General features: G+C 32.0%; 1 protein-coding gene across 4 annotated transcripts; it reads left to right on the top strand.

Moving 5' to 3' along the window:
* The first annotated feature begins 247 nt into the window (after window positions 1–247).
* Window positions 248–11871, top strand: LOC134278831 (universal stress protein in QAH/OAS sulfhydrylase 3'region-like). 4 transcript variants are annotated; one of them, XM_062761132.1, is made up of 5 exons: window positions 248–474; window positions 4385–4465; window positions 6877–6897; window positions 10223–10311; window positions 11230–11871. In XM_062761132.1, the coding sequence occupies exons 1-5, from the start codon at window positions 405–407 to the stop codon at window positions 11419–11421; spliced, it is 453 nt and encodes a 150-aa protein (XP_062617116.1). In that variant the 5' UTR covers window positions 248–404; the 3' UTR covers window positions 11422–11871. The 4 variants fall into 4 exon arrangements, with proteins under 4 accessions (XP_062617116.1, XP_062617115.1, XP_062617117.1 ...); XM_062761131.1 differs by lacking the exons at window positions 10223–10311; window positions 11230–11871 and adding exons at window positions 8375–8469; window positions 8982–10189 and having other exon boundaries at window positions 277–474; XM_062761133.1 differs by lacking the exons at window positions 6877–6897; window positions 10223–10311; window positions 11230–11871 and adding exons at window positions 8375–8469; window positions 8982–10189 and having other exon boundaries at window positions 295–474.
* The last annotated feature ends 6639 nt before the right edge of the window (window positions 11872–18510 follow it).

Here is an 18510-nt window from a genome sequence, read left to right as displayed (position 1 = left end):
ATTTTTTGTTGTTGCAAAGTTTCAAGTCCAACTGCTACTTTTCCTTTGTTATAAGAAAAAACCAGTAGAGCTGCAGTCTTGACAGACTTTACTATCGACATGCATGATATACCGGTATCTGAGACTACATTATTTTGCAGTCATATATCTGATGCATAATTACACAATTTTTTTAAATTACAGAAAAAATGTAGACTCTGCGATCTTACTACTATTTAAATTTTTATGTAGAACTTTCAAAAATATTCTGGACAGTTCTTGCCAATTGTACAAAGAAAGACAACTCGGGCAGATGCGCCCATACCATTCATTCATTGATTAGTGAAGCAGATCGTAGGCAGTTCGTTTAGCGGAAACTACACATAACACATACACCCGGTATTGTTTTCAGTAACAAGAGAATAATGGCTCAGGGAGGAAGGAAAATTGTCATCGGAGTGGATGAGAGCGAGTTCTCGGAGCAAGCTTTTAACTGTAAGTTTTCTCTTTATGCAGCATCATGTCCAGTCTTTATGATCTGTCAGTATGTGTACTGTACGGACGGGTCGGGAGTTCAAATGTACAGCCCATGTGACGATTGCTGGAAGATTGTCAACTATGTACATCTTGAAAAACTAACTATGTACATCTTGAAAAAAATATTTGAATAGTTGAAACCTTCCTGTAAAACCTCGTTATTGACTAGGTACGCTATACTAGGCAAGTTTCGATTTTTCTGAATATCTGTACAAAATCGGCGATTTTCGATTTTCTACAGGGCAGGTGTAAAATAAGATAGCTTAATCCTGCAAACCGGTCTCTCTTAATTGATCTTTTTATGTCCTACGTTCATTCAACCGGTTTGCATGGTTTAGTGAATGTTCCAATAAAAAAACGAGCGATACAAATCTTGTACTTAGCTGATTTACTCAAGTGCATTAAAATATTCAAACTTGAACTATAAAGTATTTACATTCCTTGTACCAAGTCGTTGCTGTTAGAAAGGACGGTATATGGAAGCAGAGAGTTTAAATTTTTGACCTTGGGCTTAAAGCACATTCACACAGGAAAAGACCTTTTCACAAAGAATAAAGTGTCAATGCATTCCGGAGTACACATTGATAGTCATTCATGCAACGCATACTTGAAGTACGGAATTTTTTATACTGAATATATATACGTTCATGTCGGGTACTGAAGTTTTCAATGCATCAATGTAATGAAATTAGACAAATGTGAAAGTATACATGTTAAAAATGTACCCTCTTTCGTCGGAGGTACTCGGGTTTCAAGAGAATATCACATTCTCAGAAACAGTTTGCAAACATAGCGAACACTACGTGTATGTACGTAATCGCATGTGCACTTGTGTTGCAATGGTTACATGTGTACAACATCAAAATCATTTAGTCTGTGGAGTATGTATACATACCTTCCGTAAGCATGACAGTATTGTAATCTACACTTGGCCTAACTGTACAATGAATTGATATATATCTATAAATCTTAATTTTTTATTGGATCTGTCCCAAGTCGGTGAAAATGGCACATGAGGTGAAATGAGGAACATTTGATGGTATGATTTCTTTGAGAAAGAGATGGGGAGGAATTAGTATATTTTTGTCATGTTGACCATCCTGATGATAACAGTCTATCGATCTGACATTTCGTTATCGTAAGACCCAAGGTTGTGCTCACATTGTCTTGACAGCTATGTGAGTAATAATTTCGAAGCTAGAATGTGTCGACTTCATAAGGGATTACACGGTCTTTTTGTCTCGCCTGCGACGAATGTCGCGAAGCGAGACATAGCGACCATAGATTCCGTCGTCGTCGTCGTCGTCGTCGGCGTCCAACTTTTGGTTAACCCAAATGTCAAAGTTTTATAAACTGCAATAACTTTCTCAAATTTTATTCAGTCTTCTTGAAATTTGGACACAATATTCAGTATGGATAAAAATTTATATCCCAAGTATGATTTTGAAAAAAAAAATTCAAATTTTTCCGGTATTTTTTCCTTAAGTTGGACTTAGTTTTTTCATGATAATTTATGGTGAAGACCTATATTCCAGCAACGATATAAGTTATAGGGATATGATAATTAGTCAGTGGATACATCATGGGCAACCACAAACGTCAGTACCAGAATTAGGTATATAATGACCTACATTTTTTAACATGAGTGACTTTGGTTAAATTTTTGGTGGAGGTCCATATCTCAGCATCTATAACTTATAATGGCATGATGATTTGTCATTGTACAGGTTATAATCTTTCTTGTTTTTTGACCAACAACAATTTTGAACCAGAACATTAGGTCATTTTGACCTACATTTTTCTGTCATGAATGACTTTGGTTAAATTGATAATGGAGGTTCATATTTCAGCAACTATAACTTATAGTGGCATGATAGTTAGTCAGTGGATACATCATGGGTAACCACAAACGCCTGTACCAGAATTAGAAAAAGTCATCTTGACCTACATTTTTAGCTATAACGCATGAGTGACTTTGCATAAATTTATGGTGGAGGTCCATATCTCAGCAACTATAACTTATAGTGGCATTTAAACAGATAGATATAATAGACTATAATTTGTCAGTGGATACATCATGGGTAACCACAAACGCCTGTACCAGAATTAGGTCATCAGTTTAATACATTTTTTTTTAATACTTTTGGATTAAATACTTATGCATAAATTTATGGTGGAGGTCATTACATATGCATTCACAAGCAACTATAACTTATAGTGGCATGATAATTTGTCAGTCTACACATCATGGGTAACCAACAATATCAGTACCATAATTAGGTAATCTTCACCTACATTTTCTGCATGAATGACTTGATACATATACAGTGGATTTGATTTCAAAATGCAAGTTCAAATTATTGCGACTCATAACACGTTGCAATATTTGTCGCAATAATAAAAACATCACAATAATTTGTGAATTTACAGGGTATATGTATATATATATAAATGCCGCATATAATCGCCAATGGATTGAGATATACTTAATATAGATAACTGTTACATTTTTTAATAAATGCTTCATATATATCAGACAATCATTTCTTACTAACCACAGCGACAGCATTGGCTGAGACACAGGGTTGCGGATATGAAATTTAAAATATAGGTACTTTTTATTGATATATATTTCCGAAAACACGCGCTGTAGTTCACCATTTAATTATACAAGGAATAAACAGGAACACAGTTTCGATTTTCCACCGCTCGTAGATCAATAATGCAGCATTAATCAACTTGTTCGATTCTTACAATATATATATATTTGTCTATTGGGAATACAACTCATCGTCTATTGTGTAGAACAAGCTCTGTATACGGTATACTGAGTTCCTAATAACGAGTTTTGGGGTCTGTGAATGCCACAAATTGTCAATATCGTTAATGAGATATTTATATTTATATAAAATGCCTAATAAATCAGTAATGACCAAGCATAGCCCGAATTTTGGAAGTAATCCCTTGCTGTTTATTCTGTAATTGTTATTATTGTTATCTCTGATAGCTCATTGGAGATCTGAGTTATTATTTTGTTTTATTTCATTTTATTAACAGAAAAAAATAATCACTTTGGCATTAGTTGAGCATTTACTTCAGGCAAAAATCAGCTGAAATCACTTGCCAAGAAAATAAATAATAAAAAAATAACGATAAATGATATTAAAAAGATTCCGCATTCAATAGGGGGATGGACACTTCTGCTATCGTATGTTTAATATGAATGTTTTTTTAAAGACACACTTCAACCATATGTTACATAGCAGCTCTTTTCGCAATAAGTTAACTAGACGCCGCAAAACATAAAATTGCTTGGATGATCGTATCTAAGGATGAACTTTTATTTCGGATGTTGAATATGACCAAATTTCCGGATGAGTGACCTGGTTCAAATTTTTTGAGCAAGTCTGTTTCCATGTAACTGTATAAACTCCTATGATTACTAATCTTGCATGAATGATGCATCCAGTTTTGCACATAACCAGGCATATACTCTGAAGTTCACTTTCTAGATGGTTCAATATGCAAAATGTTTGGGACCACTTCGATTTCGAGCCTATCTGTACCAAACTTGCGAGGATAATGCATTTATGGTTGACATTTAAAAAAAATGCTTTTTGTGTACATTGTAAGACTTTAAATTATTAAAGGTAAGTAACATTTGTTGAGGTCAGACGTGTTTCTTTGATAATCAGTGATTCATCTTGAGCTGATCTGACCTTTGAATTAGACCTAGAATTTCTAAAAGAAACCTTGCGATATGCATTTGTATGTACAGAATGAAACTAAATGATTGTGCCATTGAATACATCTTTTCCAACATCTTAACATCAACTGTCACTCATTATTGTTGTGATGCATCTTTCAGTTTATGTGGAGAATTTCCTGAGGGAAGATGATACCCTCTTTCTCGTGCATACTCCAGAGCGATATAACTTCGTGGATGCAAGTAAGTGCTCGTTTATATGATAACATTACTCATATTTACCATTTCCCCTATTTGCTTCTAATCCCGAATACGTAATATAAAACGTTTTATTGTCGATCTGTTCCCTTGTCTTCATACATGTGAATAAATTGAATCAAAGAATTCAGCTATATTATCCCTAATAGAACCGTATATTCAATTCATTATACAAAATATGTAACTCAGCTATCGTAAAATTCTCATGTTTACCAATTTATAGTTACCACACGCTTCAGAATAACTAGATATTCATCCGTATATTTTGATTCCCTTTGTTTGAAAGTGAAAACGCGTACATCACTGTTTTTTGTTGATGATAAACGGACTACTACTTGTACTTTTAGCTATAATTTCCCCCCACCAATCCATCAGCATAGAACGTTTTGCAGCTTTTTGCTTTACATATAATGTCGTACTCCTGCATATGGATTTTATGTTTCCTAGTTGATATGATATGCAATTCCTAAAAAAAATAGACAAGCTTTTGACAATTTGAGAAAAAGGATATTAAAAGTCTCGTTTTCGCAAATTCTAAGGTCGAAACAATGACCTTGTCAGCAAGTATACTCTACATTTATTCTATATTTTTTCAAGGATGTCTACCAAGGTTGTACTATCTTATTTTAATTGAAAGTTGAAACTGCATAGTTCAAATACCTGGAGAGAGTAAATTACATACATAATTCTAATTAAAAAAAAATTGGTCGAAAAATTCAACATAAAAGTAAAAGGAGCATGGAATTTGTCTGTAACAGTATAACAACTCTGACTTAACAGTGTTCATTTCATAATTATATATTTTCACTCTTGAAGACGTTTAGTCTATGTTATTTGCTAGATAATTCAACTGAGCTAGAAATTGCGTAGGCTAGCTTTTAATTATTAATTGAATAAAGATCCAGCTTTAATGTTTATATAGCTTTGCAGTTTGCAACAGCACCACATAGACGCTTGCATGTTAGATAACTTGCTAAAAGGAACTGCATTATGTTACACAACATTCACGACTTCTGAATCTTCAGTTAGACAAATTGGAATGAGAAATATTGGACAACCTCAATTACATGTATTATATTGCAGTTTGTTAAGTGAAAGAAAATAAACCAGAAAGCACAATATTAGAATATAAAACCAAAGCCGTTAGACAACAAAAGACAATTGCAGGATCTTGTTGTTACTGGGATTATGTTTGTTGTCTAACGGGCTTTGTTCTAAGATTCCAATATTGAAAATGAGTGACTCAGGTGACAAAGAACACAATTATTAATGAATATTGTGCTTTGCGGCAGATATTCATTCATTAAACAAACTGCAATATAAAAACACGTACATTATCATTCCTCTAGAGGTTAGACGTTGAAACCGGTCCTTCGGATGAGACCGTATATTAACCGCGAGGTCCCGTGTCGCAGTAGGTGCTGGCGCAAAGAAGATCCCTCACTGCGAGTATAGGATAAAATTTGCAGCTCTCCACCGGCAAGTGTTGACGTCTCCATATGAGTGAAAAATACTCAAGATGGACGCTAAACAACACACAAACAAAGAAAACAAAACATAAAATCTGCCAGAAAGGACATCATTATTATAGTATACATGTATTTATCATTGGTCAATACAGTCTTAGCTTTTTGCCGTTCATTACTACTTTGTAGACACTGGATAGAAAATGCTCCAAATAATAGATTATCTATTTATTACATCTGTATGTTCAAATTAACACACATTACTTATTAAATCATCCGTAGGAATGCTCACTTATAATAATTTACTAGGATTTCGTTAATTTGTTTGGAATTAATTGTGATTTAAAGATAAAGTGCGAATCTGGTTCTGCTCTTACATTGTTCTAACAAAAAAAACGCCAAGATATTGTTGAACTATTAATTCATGTAAAATCAGCTGAATGTTGATATTGTGAAAACAGCATAGAAAATTTTCACTGTTTAGTCTCAAAAGATGTTAAATGATCCTTCCTAACCAGTCAATGATGAATCCAATGTTACAGCCTAATAGACAGTGCATGAAAAGCCTCAAAATTTCCAATTTCAGCCTTAACGCTATTTTGTACAGCAAATTTATTTTGTCAACAACGCAGAGTTGAATGGTGATATTGTTTATTTCGCGATTTAGAAAAGATCACTACATATAATTTCAACAATCCTTGGCAATAAGACAGTGGTGTACACATGGCATCAAAAATGCCATATCATCACTTATTTCGAACAAATTGGCCTAGATCAAAAACTGAAATGTTAAAGAATAAAAATGAGATATCCCAAGCTTTTAGACCTATTTGAGCTTTGTATAATTTGCCTCCATTGTGATTTAGTAAGCGTGCAGTACCACGGTGAGTGATTTGCCTGTATACGCCATGTTGTTTGTGTTAATTACAGATCTTGGTACCCCCGTAGAACGTAAGTTCTTTAACTCAATCAAACCTGCACACATTTATCTGTTTTTACATGTCTCCTGTGTAAGAGTTTGTTTTTAAAATATAATACTGAAGAAAAAAATGTGTGTTAAGACCAGTAGGGAAAAAAATGATTAAAGCATACAACTATATACGAAGTACAGCAAAACTGATGTAATTTATTAATAATAAATAAAATAAATTAAAATTATTAAGTTAGAAACAAGTTTGATTTATGAGTTCTGTTGATTAAGCAAAATAAAAATAGAAGATGAACAGCAACAATCAACAGAGAATTTGTTGAAAAACTGCCAAGTTAAAGAATTCGAGAGTCATTTCAATGAGAAATTCGTTACTGCAATGTAACACATGATTAGATCTCAGTGAAACAAAATGAAGACAAAAATGGTCTTTTAGAGGACCCACAAAATCATTTGATACTTTTTAAACTAAAGGCAATGAAGTGAATGTCCATAGCATGTCTTATTGCATGAATGTCTACCGTATATTTTTAACTACTTTTATAGTGTACATGTAACATGTATTTGTGCCAGCTTTTGTTGTCTTTTGTTGATTTGCAGTATGCTTGTATATAGATGTTGAATTTATTTCCATATTAAACCAATCTCTTGTAAGAATTGAGAATTAAGAATAATTATTAAGAATAATTAAGTATAAAAAATATCCATCATAGTCAATGTAGCAGAAAACCTCAACTTAACAGACACCCCTTAAAGTACAAGTCATGCAGAGATTTTAAACCACAAATGTTTTGAAATATTGCCTTTTTTTTTTTTTTTTTTTTAAATTCCTTCTCTCTTCTTTATGAATATTTGTCTTTTTTATTGCTGATATACATGTATAGTAGGAATCCATACTATTGTATCGGAGATATTTCCAAAAACCCAAAATTTTCTGAAAAAGGAAAGGAACACACATGGAAAGAAAATTACCGTAGATACTGTATTGCCATATCATGTCATGCACATATCAATTTTTTAAATTATTTTTTTTAGATTATCTATTGAATAATTTAAGTCACAACTTACCATGGGGTGCTTAACGAAAGTCAAATGATCTGTTCTGAAGTGAGGGTGCCACCTGTACCCTTGGTCCCCCTTTAACAGACAGGTCCTCACCTGACAGAATGAATATTTTTCTTTTTTTTCTGTATTTTAACATTTCCAAGAACCCAAAATTTTCTGACAAAGGAAAGGAACGCACATTATGGCACATAAGAAGAAAAATATATATTGCCACGTATCTTTTAGTTTATTACTTTTTCTATAGATTATCTTTTGAATAATCTAAGTCACAGCTTACCATGAAGTACCTAACCAAAGTCGAATTTTCTGATCTGAATTGAGGGTGCCAGCTGTTGCCCTTGGTTCCTCTTTAACAAACAGGTCCTCACCAGCCAGAATGAATATTTCTTTTTCTTTTTTTTCTGTATTTTGAGTTTATCAATCACTGTATTTAAGGCCCTGCTGTCTTGCACGAACTGCTGGATGAGATTAACAAAAAAGTGAGAGCACTGGAAAACAAGTACCAAGAGAAAATAAAGGCGGCAGGCATCGTAAGTAAAGTTATTTCTCAGAAAATATTTTTGGAAACATTTTCTTTTACATCTGATTATTTTCTTGCAATGAAATACGAAGATAACAAACAGTAATCAAGCTCAGAGCCCATTGGAACAATACAAAATAAGAGCAGCGCACACATCAGAGGTGGGATCCGGTGCCATGGGGGAGTAAGCATCCCCTGTCTACCTCCAGAGTGTTCTTTAGCTTTAGAAAGAGAGAAATATGCAATCACCTTAATTGAACATCAGGGATTTGGTTACTTAATGATCATTTGCAGAGAGAAACACTTAAAAAAGACGAAACTGCTATTTTGTATAACTTTCCATAATATGTCTTTATTGCACGGAGAAATAAACTTTAAAAATCCTTCAAATTAAAGATTAGCCAATTAAAAGCACCTGGAAAGTTATTTTTGTGCAATGGAGGAAGAGTGCTGTTGTAATTTATGATAGATTCATCCCTTATTTTTGCATATACAAGGGTCATTTTGTTTTGAACCCCACAGAAATTGGGAAAATTTGTGACCAAACAGGGGGGACCAGGAGAAGCGATTGTAGCCGTGGCGGACAAGGAGAAGGCCAATATGATAGTGACTGGTTGTCGAGGGATGGGCAAAATAAGGCGGACATTTCTGGGCAGTGTCAGTGATTACGTCATTCATCATGCCCATTGTCCTGTCCTTGTGTGCCGGAAGTGAACAGCAATGAAGATTAGATCTTAACCAACAATCGTATTACCTTATCTCGTCAATATATGGTTCTCTTATTATAATATTTACTCTTTTTGTCTTTTAAACTGTTTATTGTAGATTACAAATATTTACTCGGTTGAAATTCATGTATTATATAGTGAAATTCATATATTTATTTACTATTGTTATAAATATAAATACAAGTATGTTAGTTAAAATCAATTATCAGCAAAAAATACAGATAACTTATAAATACTACAGAAATGTGTATTATCAGAAAACATACCTCGGTGTCATGTTGACAGTACAGCATGGAGAGTTAATTATGTTCATAAAAGACAATTATCATATATGTTTTCATTTTCCTGTGTTATGAAAAAAGATGTAATAAAGTCTTGAAACGTTTTATTTTCATTCTGTTAAATACTTTTATAAGAAGAATAATCCAACGAATTTTAAAGATTTTTTTTCTTGACATAAAAAAATAAGTTCAATACACACCTGTACTTCTCTCAGTAATTTATTTATACGTACTAGTATTGCTGATTGCTGTATTTTTTAAAAATGTTATTATTTTATCGAAAAATTTATTTGTAAAACCACTGGACTGTGCTTTCGCATGAGATATGAAGTAAACGAAATTTAAACGAAAAATTAAAATTTTAATGCCACATATTTACAGAATTAAAAGTGTATGACTTATAAAATGTCTGTTATAAACGCTTAAAACGAAGCTGATGCTTTTAATTTGTTGAATTTATGCATGTTTAAATTTTGTACTGCATGATTATTATTATTATTTTTGGGGCTTTTGGTGGCTTTTTAAGTTAAACATTCACATATGTTGTAACGCTTGGGTCTTTTTAAGCACTTCTTGTGTGTTGTCAAAATGCACAGTATATGACAAGAACAAAAGTATTTAAAAAGTATAAAAGTAAGAAATATGACATATAAATGTAAAATTATTTATGAAGAATTGTTCAAGAGAAAGATAAACTGGAATAAATGAATTGAATTTCTGAGTTCTTTGTCTGTCAGCTGTAATTGTTTTTAAGACCCTCACCGTGAACTGTTGGAGGAGGTGAGACATAAAGTGGAGGCTCTGGAAGCCAAATATAACAAGAAAATAGAGAAAATGGGCATCGTAAGTACACAGTTTTATGTTCCAAGTTAAATTATCGTATAGCATGTATAAAGTTTGATATGCAGACCTATCCTTGTTAAAGGTTGGAATTCATTGGTTGCTAGCGATGATAAAAACTTTTGAGTGATTTCAGTTACAGTGAAATTAACCCTATTTCTTGTCGTTTAACTTTTTGTTTGCCTAAATTCTTATTCTTTCATCAAAGTTCTAAAAATCTTACCTCCTGGAAGATAAAAATTATTGTATCAAAAATAAAACTTGTACCTCAATGAGAATTGAACTTGGGTCAAGAGAAAAGTAGACATACTCTTCAGTAGTAAGACTTAAATGTTTAGGTTTTTATGAAGGTTTTGCCTTTATTCCCTTCCTCCTTGCAGACTTCTTTAAATTCTGAAAAGAAGTCAAGTCAAATAGAAAGAGTATTTGAATTAGAAAGAAAAAAGCTTAGGGAATAAATAGAAGGATGAACCTTGACATTTTAACCTTAAAAGGGGCCTTTCTTCAGATAGGACGGTTTCGTCCATTTTTGCATTGCAAAAGCACAAAAACCTAAAGCTACATACAACATATGAATTTTTGACCTTGACCTTTCGACTTCAGAATCAAAAAGGGTCTTATAATAAATTATGTTTTCATTAAAATGCCAAAGAAGATATTGTCTGGAAATTCAAATTTTATTTTTAAGTATGCGTGTCGGACGGATGGGAAGAATACACATTTTCTGCTTTTAGCAAAAGGAAAACCATTTACTTTAACATAAATAAAACTGGTTTTATAGAAAGCTTATTTTCATTAAAAAAATCTTTTTTTAAAAAATGATTATACGTCTTAGGAAAGGAAACTTAATTCATATATGGAACAGTATATAAGTATAATAAATACAAGTTAACTGTTAAGTTCTCAAATTCTCCCTCTCAGAAATCGGCAAAATTCCTCAAGAGACACGGCGATCCTGGGGAGGCCATTGTCCATGTGGCGGAGAAGGAACATGCTAATTTGATCGTGACCGGATGTCGTGGTATGGGCCTGCTCAGACGCACTTTCATGGGAAGTGTCAGTGACTACGTCATGCATCATGCAAGTTGCCCTGTCCTGGTGTGCCGGAAGTGAATTCAAATATTGTACATTCCATGTCCACAACGAATGGCAATTTTTAATGCTCATATTGAAAATAAGCACAACAATATTAATCTGCCTCAACAGCAAACTGCTATTGATTGTGTGTATATTTCATTTCTTCATGTGAATTTATCCATTTTACATTTTTGGTGTTGTCATTTATAAATATCTGCAAACAATGAAAGTAAAAACGTTGGAATGGACAAACATAATTATAAATGTTGTGAACAATCAAAATTATATCTTATGATTACAAACCTAGTTAGAGATCTATATCTTGAAAATATTCCATTGGATAAGAATTTTCAGTATCCTCAAAGAGGACAACAATGCATGAAGGAAAAATCTTGAAAAAATATGTATATTAATGAGTCTTTTTTAAAACTGTTTAAATTCTTTTATTTGTAAAAAATTAAATAAATATTTGATAAAAGAAAGTGACTAGATTTTCATTGCACAGTATTTTTGCGCATTTTCGATAATGACAGTGTATTTAATGTTTTTACACTTAAGGTAGGATTCTTCTCTGGTTTCTGACTAGATGGAATATTCAAAATACATTTGTTGATATGTCTTATATATTTAGATGTAAGAGATTTAAAAGACCATATTTTTCTTTCCTCATCACAATTATACAACTTTAAATAGAAATGGTAAACTGCGTTTGAAAACTAACAGGGACTATATTTTTGGCGGAATGGTGGCGTATGAAAATATCTTCATTTCTGCCTCTCAAAATTATTATAGAACATTGAATTTAGTTATAATTTTTACGCAATCAAAGACTAGACGAAATTTTCAAATGTAAGTTAAATTGATAATAAGGGACTAAAGTTTCAAAATATATCAAATAAATAAGATTTTTTCACACATGCTAGAACTGTGTTGGCTTTTAAATGCTTCAAATCTAAGTACAGATTTGAGCCAAAAATCCGTAAAAAGTGTTATTTCTCTCTTAGTAAACGATCAAACTTTCTGTTTTTATATCATTTTGTATCTTTATGTGACAACTTGAGAAAAATCGAAATATAGGAAGGATATAAAAATAACTAATAAATCCGAACAAATTAAGAAAAGTAGAGGAAATTCGGATTAGCTAATATCCATATTATCTAAATTATTCATGTCAATTTGGTAATATCATCTTATAGGCCCTATATGGTAGTATCTTTTTATGCAAAAAGAAAAACATTCAATCTTTTGAATTACAAGTAGGGATCGCATGATTGGGAACGGTAATTTTTTATCCTTAATGTCCAGGAAAAAGGTAATGACCTTGACCTGACCTTGCCTTTAATATTAAACGGTCAAATTTAATCTCACTGATACCATCACTTAGTGATATTGTCCTCTTGATTCTGTAAGAAATTCATTAATTTTTAAATACAAGAAATGTAGAAGAATCCTACCTTAACGGAAATCTAACAACAAAACTTTATGATAAACTTGCTGATTTCAAATTTGCTATCGCCAATTTCCTTTATTTAAAAAAAGGTGTCCTGTTATCACCCTGCTTATGAAATTAATGTCTCCCACTTGATTCGATACAAAGAGGATTCTTTACATACGAACTATTACCGTTGTGAGATAAGCTAGCTGATGAAACAAGGATAACTTATCATCAGTCTCGCAAATTTCGCAATATCTATAGTTGGTACAACACGAGTTTAATCTTTCATTAATCCCAATGCTCACAGACTTTTTTATCCATGGAAATTTTTAGGCCATACAGTATAAATTTTCACATTGAATTTCCTAGAGAGTTTTTCCCTAATCATGACAAAGAAAACACGGCGGGATTGACCGAACGGCAAGGGATGCTTACTATAGTATTCCTCCATGGCACCTGATTTCACCTTAAAGTTTGATGTTTTATTTTTTGTTCACCATTTTTTTCAATGGACCTGAGCTTGATTTCTATTCCTTATATTTCTTCTTTTTTCTTTATATTCCAATATATATTTTGACGTATGTTTCATACCAATTCAAACCATTGATTTAATACTAATTTTTGCTACGGATTACTCCGTAACTTACCTGATGAATACACAGGGCTTATGGTAGCTGTGACCGGTCAATAAAAATTATAATATAATTAACCCACCTCTGGTGTACCTATGGTTTTTGGTTTTACTCTGTTCATGAGATAGACCTTTGTCAACATTAATTTTTTTGTTTGATTTCCTCGGTAAATGTAGGATTAAGTTCATAAAGAGTGAATGTTTAATGTTGATAATTTGGACACAAATGCAGGGATATAAAATGTTATCGCAAGCATAATGTTGTTGAAATATATACATTGTATTTATATTTCAACAATATCATGGTTGTAAGAGTATTTTATTGTTATAGTAGCATTTATTTTTAAAAGTGCTAAATTAGGACGATTTTTTACCAAAGACTTTTTAAATCGTTAATAAATATTATTGAGAATATTTCTGAAAAATAAATCGGAGGGCATATTTAAATATGAATCATAATAATTAAAAAATCATTATTAAGGGGGATGTACGGCCACCTTTAGTGCAGTGAGAACGAAATGTAAACATTTCTTCAAATGGCTAAAATACATTATATTTTGATCAAATTTTGAGTCTTTATGATAAAGATACAATAAATATGCATAACTGAATGCATGTTGTGCATATATAATCTATACTTTGGCAGAAAAATGCTTTTGATATGCTCCTTAGAACTGCGCAGCTACAGAATTCAGCAAAGCCTTAAAAAATCCAAAAAAATACGCAAACTGTGCATTAATGTTCTCTCTACAACCATTTGTTGAGAAAATGTCTAAATTTTGCATTTTTAAATGATAATTTCAAGTTCAAAACCATGTATCGTTGTCTTCAAAAAGAGTATAAAGAACCATGAAAGTAGTTCATGGATAGCAGCACGTGGTCTATTTTTAGCACAGAATTTTGTTTTCCAGACCTCTTCTTAATATGGAGGGACATAACAATCTTTAAATGTAGAAGAGAATTACAGTTGCAAAATATTTCAAATAATATGAACACTTTTAAAAGAGGAAATGTGTTATAGTGTTTCTTGAAGTAATTTATTCTAAATAGTGTATGTATTGATAAAAAACAATCTTAAACTCTTTGATTCAAGTAAAGGAAAAATGAGCACCAACAAAGTTAAAAATCAAGAGTTTGTAAGTTTGCCACAGATAACTTATAATATCTATCAAAAGTTAAATTATCATCATTGAAACACAAAGAAATTAATCACATAAAATCGATATAAATGACCTTGTTTTAGTACCTACTAGTACGAGGGATGATCAAAAAGTTCGCGAACTATCTCTATACATGTGTATCTACAAAACCACAATTCAGATTAGAAACAAATTTGGTGCACACATAGCCAAACACAAGTTCTATAAATAGCATGTGCTGAATAAAGTTTTGCTCACAATGTGAAAATGACGTCATTATGCAGGTACTTGTGACGAAAAATGGTTGTCTTAGTGGAACTCGTTCAACAAACGACTAAAATATTTATGGTATATCTTAAAAATGCCTTTGAAGTAGCGTATAAGAATTTGTTCACAGTTTATTAAGACAAATGACTTCCTATAAATTCAATCAATGATTGGATAGATCGTTTTAGTGAAGGAAGGCAGATGATTAAATATGATACTTGTTATGTTGCCCCGTGAAAGCAAGTTTGAAAAGGGATGTGTTTTTAATTAAGCAATATACTATCAAACACGTCCATTTTACACTTTGAAAAAAACTCGAATATTTCAACAATTATGTAACTATCAAATACCTAAAATATCGTTTACTTTTTGATCTCCCCTCGTATATTCTGACAAAAAAACATTTACAATTTTCATTACAGCGGAGCAACATTTGAAAAGGAATGAAATCATTCAGAGTGGGTTAGAAGATTTAATGAATAAAAAAAACTTGTTTTTCTATTTGCCCATTTTGTCAAAATTACAATTTTACAGAGTAAAGAAAAAAATCAACATAATTAAATATTTTAGACCATCTTTAAAATGACGTTTGGTGGTCCTCCCAACTCAGGGAAAAATTATTGGATCGGTATTTATAGGTGAGAAAAACTACCTTAAAATTTAAACATATTTGTTGACGGAAGAAAAAAAATATCGTGTAATGGGATGTAAAAAAAATTGAGTCGGGCCATTTCTAGACAGTAGATACGGAGATAGTGCAGCCAAATATTTTTATAACAAATGGTCTTATAAGGCTAGTACATGTTCCATCACATACTTAGTAATGCAAACTTTTTGAATCTGTGTCACTATTTAGAAAAACAAACAAATATACTAGGATTTTCCGGGGGGGGGGGGGGGTAGCCAATCACTTTTTTGCGATGATAGACATAGCATATGCAATGGACTTTTCTTTGCAAACAGTGTGCTTGCAAAGAAACAAATCAATATATTTTATCAAGCTTCAATGAGCGTGAGCCTACAACGTTGTCAACATATAATGAGACATGATGCGTTTTTATGTCCAAACATACCTCCATACAATGTGTGGGTCATTGCAAACAATCTAGTTATTTATGTGAGGTGCCTGAAGGAAATCTTATAACTGCCTTTTGTTTCTATCTAACTGCTAAACAAAATAGACATATGTACCAACTTTTCGATTGTAAGACATGTTATTAATATTTGTTTTTCATGCACCGCCTATTGTTTAACATTTTCAAATTAAATGCTAAGCATCCTCCTTGCAGTGCCCCATTTGAAAATAACTTCTATCGCCACAGAAAAAAGACCCGACGTAAACACATATATTTAGGACATTTTTTATCTTTTTTCTTGAGTTTTAAAGAAACCAACAAATTATCAAGACTTGTTCCATGAAAAATTAAATATAATCATGATAATAAACGCATCTATTCACAGCAGATATATGCACATACCAACCACGTGCTCAGTGGAATGATATTTAAAAGGAAATTCGAGCTGTAAACAGAACAGTTTTTCCCGATTTGCTGGAGTGGGGTTAAAATTGCGTTTTTTCATTAATCAGACGATGCGATGCAACAAATACAAGTAGTAAGTAATATAACCTAATGATTATTACTTAGTAATTTCTTGTCTTGGTGTTATTATGGTCGCATTTATTCTAAAATCAATGTTATTCGAACTCTGTGTGACAGAGGAATGGCGGACGAAATAAACACATGGCCTCAGAAAGACACCCATATGAAAAATCAAATTTTCAAGAATTATGGATAATGACAAGAAAAAAGCGAAACAAATGGTTGTAGCCATATTATCAATGAATCAAACTAACACCATTTTCAATGCATTTATCATCTCGTAAATGCTGTAGCTGCGCAGTTCTAACATGATTAATTTCCTCCTATTTAAAACAAAATAAACTTAATTATTTATTAATTTTGGTCTCTAACAGTAGGTAATAAGTGTATTAGCACTCTGAGTAACTTTGGGCTAGTTTGGTAGAGTATTAAACGCATTCTTGGTATTTCTTATTTTACACCTGACTAGATCCAATATGGCTTGTACATCCCCCTTAAACATATAAAAAAAAAAAACAAAAAAAAAACTATTAATATAAGTGACAACGTTCACCGTAAATGCTGTAAATAATAAAATTAATCATTACGTCAGCTTTTAAAATTTCCCGCTCTACCTTGTTTTAAATTAACTTCATGGACGAGAACACAAACATGAGAAGAGGTAGGACAAGTGCACACAGCGTCACATCTGACTTGACTGACAATATTTTACCTAAACCAACATGTCAGGAACAGGACGAAGAGTAGCCATAGGAATCGACGAAAGTGCTTTTGCTGAAGAAGCATTTGACTGTAAGTACTAATACTTGTCTACACTAAACTATTCATTTGATGATCTTTGATTTCATATGTCCTGTCCAACGTGTAGACTTGAAGCTTTAGTGTTGATATTCCATTTTGGCTTTTAAAAGATCATTAAACTTCAAAAAAAGTAAATACACTCGCAGTAAACTGTATATTTTACCTGAAAATAGATGCCATCGATATATTGCATATTTAATAAAAATGAATTTGTTAAATATTAATAATATATTAAATGTTTATTCGCTATTGACGGCTACCGGTTAAAACTGCCTTGACATTCTCTGACTCCTCATATTTACATTATATATGGGTTGAATGCATTCTTTCTGTTGATACACATTTGCACGGTTTGGTAAAGACGTTTTATGGTTGCAAAAAGTTTTGTTATTTAGATTTTTCTAGAAGTCAACCAATATTAACAGAAAAGTTACAATGACAAGCGATGTGTGTACATATATTGATGTTCATTTAATCTACCTTTTTTGTTGTATGTAACAAATAACCATTAAATATCTAGCAAAGGCATTACAATGGGGGAGGAATTTTCTTTTTAACTTCTTTTTTAAATCTTTGTCCCTGATAAATGTTAGTACTATTTGATTCTTTTGAAATTGTTCAAACTGCCTTGCTTTCTGCGAGTTTAAATATTATAAGAGATTATTTGTAAACATACACTTCAAAAAATGCCCTCACATATGTGGACATATGTAATAATGCTAAACACACTACATTCACCTTTATTTTTTCATGACATTTACATTTTTTTTTAGGTAAAATTGTTCTTTGTAAAAGTTTAATTATTTTTCTCTCACTTGCCTCAGAGCATTTGGTCTTTTCAGCAATAGATCGGTTTTAGATCTGTGATTAGGTGATGTATCTTTCATTTCGATGAGTTGTCAGCGGTTTTGTGCCTACCAAGGTTACCTTGTTAAGGTTTAGGTTCCTAAGAGAATACTTCATATATCAATTCTCGATACTGGCATTGATAAATACCTTGTACAATTTTAAAAGTTTGGCAATCTAATAGATATACATATATATTTTATTCTTTAAAGTTAGTACATTTTAAAATTCTAGTAAACTGTGTTATGAATAGAAAAAATAATTTTCTTTTCCTTCAGTGTATGAAATCTCATTTTATAGTCTATGCTGACCATGTGAAAAAAGAAGATGACTATGTCTTCCTGATACACACCCCAGAGAGATATAACGTGATGGACACCAGTAAGTTTATATAAATCTACCTGA

Source organism: Saccostrea cucullata, unplaced genomic scaffold, assembly GCF_032062105.1.
Source record: "Saccostrea cucullata isolate Sc308-1 unplaced genomic scaffold, CSIRO_AGI_Scuc_v1 ctg6324, whole genome shotgun sequence".
NCBI lineage: Eukaryota > Metazoa > Mollusca > Bivalvia > Ostreida > Ostreidae > Saccostrea > Saccostrea cuccullata.
Note: the sequence above shows the minus strand (reverse complement) of the source record. Positions and strands in the feature narration are given on the sequence as shown.

Coding starts and splice junctions, on each gene's coding strand:
- LOC134278831 (XM_062761131.1), top strand. CDS start 405: ATGGCTCAGGGAGGAAGGAAAATTGTCATCGGAGTGGATGAGAGCGAG. Junction 4,466..6,876: donor ATATAACTTCGTGGATGCAA/GTAAGTGCTCGT, acceptor TGTTAATTACAG/ATCTTGGTACCCCCGTAGAA. Junction 6,898..8,374: donor TCTTGGTACCCCCGTAGAAC/GTAAGTTCTTTA, acceptor ACTGTATTTAAG/GCCCTGCTGTCTTGCACGAA.